The sequence below is a fragment of the Populus euphratica genome, unplaced genomic scaffold (genome assembly GCF_000495115.2).
Source record: "Populus euphratica unplaced genomic scaffold, PopEup_1.0 scaffold153.1, whole genome shotgun sequence".
In the NCBI taxonomy this organism is placed as follows: Eukaryota; Viridiplantae; Streptophyta; class Magnoliopsida; order Malpighiales; family Salicaceae; genus Populus; species Populus euphratica.
Window position 1 is genome coordinate 603,590 of NW_011499953.1, and position 6,747 is coordinate 610,336.

The 6,747-nt window shown below is 33.1% G+C and overlaps 1 protein-coding gene across 1 annotated transcript in view; it reads left to right on the forward strand.

The window, feature by feature from the left end:
* Nucleotides 1-1,718: 1,718 nt before the first annotated feature.
* LOC105138174 (ABC transporter G family member 9-like) overlaps nt 1,719-6,747 on the forward strand; it is a 12,203-nt gene continuing 7,174 nt past the window's right edge. The window contains exons 1-2 of the mRNA XM_011044196.1: nt 1,719-1,814; nt 2,004-2,793. Coding sequence (XP_011042498.1) covers nt 1,719-1,814; nt 2,004-2,793 — 886 coding nt within the window. The remainder of the gene's footprint in view (nt 1,815-2,003; nt 2,794-6,747) is intronic.

Consider the following 6,747-nt stretch of genomic DNA (forward strand, 5'->3'; position numbering starts at 1 on the left):
TCGTGTAGCGACAAGTTATATAAATTCAATATAAAAATATCTCTCAATATGACTAACTGTCAAAGTATAGAGAAAAGAAACAATGAATTAATCAAGTAATGAAACAATGAAAATATCTCTCTTAAATGTGAACACCAATAATTATAGGAATCAAAAGATAAAAATAAAAAATTACAAGGACTAAAGTTTATTTTTCCGTGTCTTAAGAACAATAAAATTTGCAACGCGAAGAAATAATGCTATTTACATTGATAGTAAGATAAGTTAAAACAATATTAATTTCTTTTATAATTAACAAAAAAAAAGCTAAAAAAGAAAGAGTTTTTTACTATACCTACTCATAAAATACTATTTATTAGAATAGTGTTTTGTTTTTTTTCTTATTTTTTGATTGTTTTCAATTAATGTTTTTAAATAAAATTTAATATTTTAATATTATATTTATTTTTTTATTAGGTTATCTTACTCTCATAACATAAATCTTTGGTTTAGCGAGTTAACACGGTTGACTCGAGTGTTTTTTAATTAATGTTTTTTAATTTTATTTTTTAATATTAAGTTGATTAGAATTAAACTTCGTTATTTGTTTTATATTAGATTATTCTGATGTCATGACATGATAATAGTGCTTCACGTATTAATCTGAATTTACTCGATTTTTTTTTGTGTTCTTTTTCTAATTGATTTTTTTTATTTTCATCATTAAATGTTAGATTAGTTGAAAATTGAGTTTTATAATATATTTTGATTTGTTTTCTATGGTTATATCTTGGTCTCATGATCAAATACTTGATTTTTTACATTTTAATCCTAGTTAAATTTTGTTGTATTTTAAATTTTTTTCTAAAAAATTATCTTAATCTTATAACCCGGGTCATAAATCCTTTAACATTGAATTTGATTTTTATTAGGTTTTGTTTTGTCTCATCATCCAGGTGTCAGGTTTCACGGATTAATTCAATTGACTTAATCGTTTCTCTCTTTTTAATTTCATTAATTATTATTATATTTGATTGATAATTAAAGTTAATGATTTGAAAATTAATAATATAAAGAAACACCATTATTAAATAAGCTCCCTAATTTTGTTTCGTAATTATCACAAACACTACCAATAAGATCAAAATGGATAAATTTCAATGTAATAAGTAAAATTACAAAAAGAAATAAATATATAGAATATAAAGAAATAAAAAAAAAATAGTTATTCAAAAGAAGCACCATATGACAGAATTCTTTTCCCATAACTTCCCAACTTACTAGATTGGGACTTGAAAAAAAACAAAAGTCTAGCTAGATGGCTGAGACAAATACTACAGATGGTAATGGTATCGTGGTATAATATAACAGAAAAGGAGATAGAAATGCTCTAAATACGGGTATAATTAAACTCGTAAAACTTTTGGTAAAGCAAACCCAACAAAAGCCAAGGTAAGTAGTTCAACAAGTTAACATTCCTCATCTTGAAATTAAAGCCAAGCATCTCTCCCTTTGTTTCAGTTAACCCTACTCGTGTTCTTCACTTCTCTCGCATGAACCCTATTCTAGCCTCCTCTTCTCTCTTCTCCTTTTTTGTTCCCTACTTTTGTGTCACATACAATACGTGCTTCTATTTGACATATAAGAGTAACAACTGTTGACTGAAACAAAGGAGCCGGACGTTAATCTCTGTCATTTGTTTTTAGATTGAAAGAGAAATCGTAGATTGAGGGGCCAACATGGAAGAAGAGACGGCTGACATAGAGGCACAAAATGATAAACAACCAGAAGTTGCAGCCATTTTCAAGAAAGCCAATAATGCTATTGCTTTGAAGGTAGGACTGATATACAAGAATTTAAACTTCTTTTTTTCTTTCCATTAGTTTAGTGCTATTTTTATTTTGATAAAAATGGCTTTGATTACATGATGGTTTCATTGCATGTTTTCTGGTTCCTTTATTTTATTTTATTTTTATCTGTTTCTTGCATTTTTAAGGCAATCTTGGTTTTGATTAAATGTACAGTTTGAGGATGTAGTCTACAAGGTCAAATTCACGAAATCATGTTTTTGTGGAAAGATTACCAAAACAGAAGAAAAATTTATCTTGAAAGGAGTCACAGGCAAGGTTCTACCTGGTGAAATGTTAGCCATGTTAGGTCCCTCAGGCAGTTCCAAAACAACTCTCTTAACTGCATTAGGAGGCAAACTTGGAGGACTACTTGATGGGAACATAACCTATAATGGAAAGAGCTTCTCCAACTCAATGAAAAGGAACATGGGATTTGTTACTCAAGATGATGTTCTTTACCCTCATTTAACAGTGGCAGAAACATTGGTTTTCACTGCCCTTCTTAGGATGGAAAATACTTTTACTAAAGAAGAGAAGATCATGCATGCAGAATCTGTAATCACTCAACTAGGTTTGACCAAGTGCAAGAATAGCATCATTGGGGGACCATTTTTGAGAGGACTTTCTGGGGGTGAAAGAAAGAGGGTTAGCATAGCCCAAGAAATGCTCATAAACCCTAGCCTTCTTTTGTTGGATGAGCCAACATCAGGTCTTGATTCGACAACAGCTCAGAGAATTGTGTCAACGTTGTGGGAACTTGCAAAAGGAGGAAGAACAATTGTAATGACCATCCATCAACCTTCAAGTAGGTTGTTTTACTTTTTTGACAAGGTTTTGTTGTTATCAGAAGGCAACCCATTGTACTTTGGGGAGAGATCACAAGTCATGGATTACTTTTCCAGCATTGGATATGCTCCAGCAGTTCCCATGAATCCTGCCGATTTCCTTCTGGATCTTGCAAATGGTATGTTTAATCATACTAATCTTTATTTTAATCTTTACTTAAATAAACTAATTGAGGGTATACTATATTCAGGAATTTTACATATTTACTATGCTAGTGGTGATACTTTGCTCCCACGCTTCCTGAGAAAGTTTTGCATGCATGCGCTGTTAGTGGTTGTTAATTTTAGTACTTTACGTGTATGTGGTTCGAGTTGGTAAAAGGCTTACTAAAATAGTTAATTCTCTGATTGTGCATAGCATTGAGCTTTACCTGATTTAATTTCTTGCACGCATTTCAGTTTCCAGATAGACAATTACTTAGTACTTGTTTTAGCTGATGCTGTTTTCTAACTAGCAACGTCTGTTTTCTAACTAGCAACGTCATTAGCTGATTTCGTGTACGTATTTAAGTTTCCTCAAGATGATTTTAGCATTCCACAAATAGAGATAGCACCCACTTTCTTTCTTTTCAAAAGCAAAGTGTGGATATCCTCATAAAAAGAAAGAAAGACAGAAACAATTAATGACTGAAATGCGAATTGAATGAACTGATGAATCCTCTCTCTTGTTTTCTTTTCTTTTTAGTAGAGATGAGGTAATTTTTACACTCGGCGGCATGTTTGATAAGAAAATATTCCCATGCTGTGTAGAGATTTGTGGAAAAATTAGTGGTAGAATCGAAGTCATGTCCAAACTCGATAAGTGCATGGGAAATTGTCGAACAAACCAAGGAAATGTTTCCAAACTCATGCAATTCAATTCGGGTGGAATTAATGCTTTTAATCCTATAAATCAAATGGAATTAAGAAGTTTTAATAAAATCTCATATAACTGTTTTTAAGTATTAAAAATTGAATTCTAAATAAAATTTAATATTTAAAAATACTACAAGATATCCATTTAGCTTTTCTTAAAAAAAAATTAAAGATTTTTAAAGAAATCAAATGAAAATAATAAAAGTAATACAAAAAATAAAATAAAATAAATTTTATCTTTGTTAAATATATAAATTCAATTTATTTATCCTCGATAATTCAAATCAAACAATTTATTTACAAACAAAATTTATGTTTCTACTTTGTTAATCGGTCTGTATGGCATTAAGTAAGTGTCGATGCAATACATACTTGTAATTAATTCACTTCGTCCAGCTTTGCTCTGTGGTTCCCAATTTCCTGTCTTCACCGAATTCTATATAGCAGTAGACTATATTAAGTTGGTCTTTAGTAAAACTTCAGTTTTCAAACGTAGCAAATTAGCACCACAATTTGTCTCCCATTTCTCCAAGGACTTTCGTGTTAGTATATTCAAACATTCAAAATACATATTAATTTATATAGTTTAACAATTTGTTTACTTCACAAAGATATTAGTTTGTATTAATCAAGTTTAAAACAATACAAATAATAAAATAAAACAGATAAGAAAAACTTCTCTACTCAACTCAACTCAACTCTCACTCTAACTCTCTTTGTGTTTCTCTCTATCTTATATATCTTAGTTATCAATGACACCCTATATGGGAGACAATTTTCTTTCTTTGGTCAATTATGGTGGGCATCATTTTCTTTGGTTAGGCATCCACCATTGACTCTCCCCATGTTAAACATAGTTGCCACCAACCATATTGTGTCCACATATAACAATCTCCCACTTGGACACAAATGGTGCTAGATTTGTCTTTTAATCTTTAAGACCAACTGAAATTTTACACAGTTTCAGTTTATCAAGAGTAACTCCTTTGGTTAATATGTCAGCTGGATTCTTGCTTCCACAGATCTTTTCAAGTAACAGTTGCTCATCGTCGAGCAATTGTCGGATGAAGTGATATTTGATCTGTATGTGCTTTGTTCTGGAGTAAAATGCTGAATTTTTGGCAAGGAATATTGCACTCTGACTATCACTATATAAAGTACCCTTTCCATTCATCTTGCTATTTCTTGAAAAAAACTCTGTAGCCATACTATCTCTTATACAGATTCTAAAACTGCAACATATTCAGCTTTTATCATTGAAAGAGCGACTATCTTTTGCAAGGTAGAACTCTAAAAAACAGTAGTGCCTCCTAGAGTGTATATATCATATAGTACTCTTTATGTTATCAACATCTCCTGCTAGATCTGCATCAACAAAACCTTCATGTTTCAAACCACCAGCTGTGAAGGTAAGACATGTCTCTGATGAGCCTTTTAAATACCTCATAATCCATTTTACCGCCTCCCAATGCTGCTTTCCAGGATTGCTCATATATCGGCTTACAACTCCCACTACATGGGTAATGTCTGGTCTAGTACAGACCATAACATATGTTGTATCCCAATTTTGGATTCACTAAAAATTTTTTAATGTTATTTTATCTTATTGTTCATGACAAAAAATATATATATAATAAATAAAAAAAGAGAAAAAAAGAGTTTAAAATATATTTTTTCTAGTCAACCATCATTTTCTATCAAAACCGAGTCCACCGGGTCAATACGGGTCCCACCATGTTGACCGCAATGAAAAATAAGTTTTGGGCTGTTTCGGTCAAAACTGTCATTTTCGGTCAAAACCGAGTCCACCGGGTCAATACGGGTCCCACCATGTTGACCGCAATGAAAAATAAGTTTTGGGCTGTTTCGGTCAAAACTGTCATTTTCGGTCAAAACCGAGTCCACCGGGTCAATACGGGTCCCACCATGTTGACCGCAATGAAAAATAAGTTTTGGGCTGTTTCGGTCAAAACTGTCATTTTCGGTCAAAACCGAGTCCACCGGGTTAATACGGGTCCCACCATGTTGCCCGCAATGAAAAATAAGTTTTGGGCTGTTTCGGTCAAAACTGTCATTTTCGGTCAAAACCGAGTCCACCGGGTTAATACGGGTCCCACCATGTCGACCGCGATAAAAAATGAGTTTCGGACTATTTTTGGTCAAAACTAGTATTTTTGGTCCCACCACTAAGTTGATACCTGTATAAAAAAGTTTTTTTTGTAATTCAAAATTAATTTTTAGCGGATGAAAAACTTTTTATAATACTGATTTGAATTTTTAATTTTTACCCCTATAAATAAATATTATTATTATTATTTAGTATTATTATATATAATAAGACAAATAGTAATCAGTAGAAGTTGAAAATTTTAACAATCTGTGATTTATTGTCTGCTTTCATTGGCTATAAATAGCGAATGAATTTAAGACACAAGGAGGAGAAAAGATAAAAAAATATATTCTCAATTTCAATTCTGAATTCGAGCATTACTGTTGGGGTTACTATTTGGGTACTATTTATTTTTCTTATACTTTTTCTGCACTCTAGTAAGATATTAAATTTTTTTAATAAATTAAAAAATACCAAAAATATCACAACCGTTAGATCTAATAGTATTTAGATCTGAGCCTTTGATTTCGTAGGATACAATAGGCTTTACCATCTTAGCCGTTCAAATAATCTGCCCTTCGATCCAAACACTCAGTCCACCGCGACACACCAGATCGCAGCCCATTCACTTTTGACCGTCCGATCAACTTGAAGATCAAACGAATCACAGTCGCATGATCTGTTTATCCGAGATCCAGCTGTTCACAGCCTTCAGACGCACGAACGCACCATACACTCATCCACACCGTAGCATAACCCAGAGTTTCTCTCTCCTCTCGTCGGCGATTCCTTCTCTCTCCACCGATCTCCCATTTCCGACCGTCTCAAGCCGTGAAACCGCCACAGAAATGTGCATCGCTTCCCCCTAAGCAAAACCCCGGCCGTTTTACACTTTTTCACCGGCGATTTTGGCCGGAAAAAGGCCGCGACCGTCATCGGCCAATCGACCTTCAAGTCGTCGATTCTCCCTCCTCAGCCATCAACGGCCAATGAGACCACCACCATCAGATTCCTCGTCCTCAGATATACCAGAATCGACCATCTTTTGGCTGAAATCTCACCAGAAAATTTCACCGCCATCAACAGTAACCGCGCGTGAGCCACACGT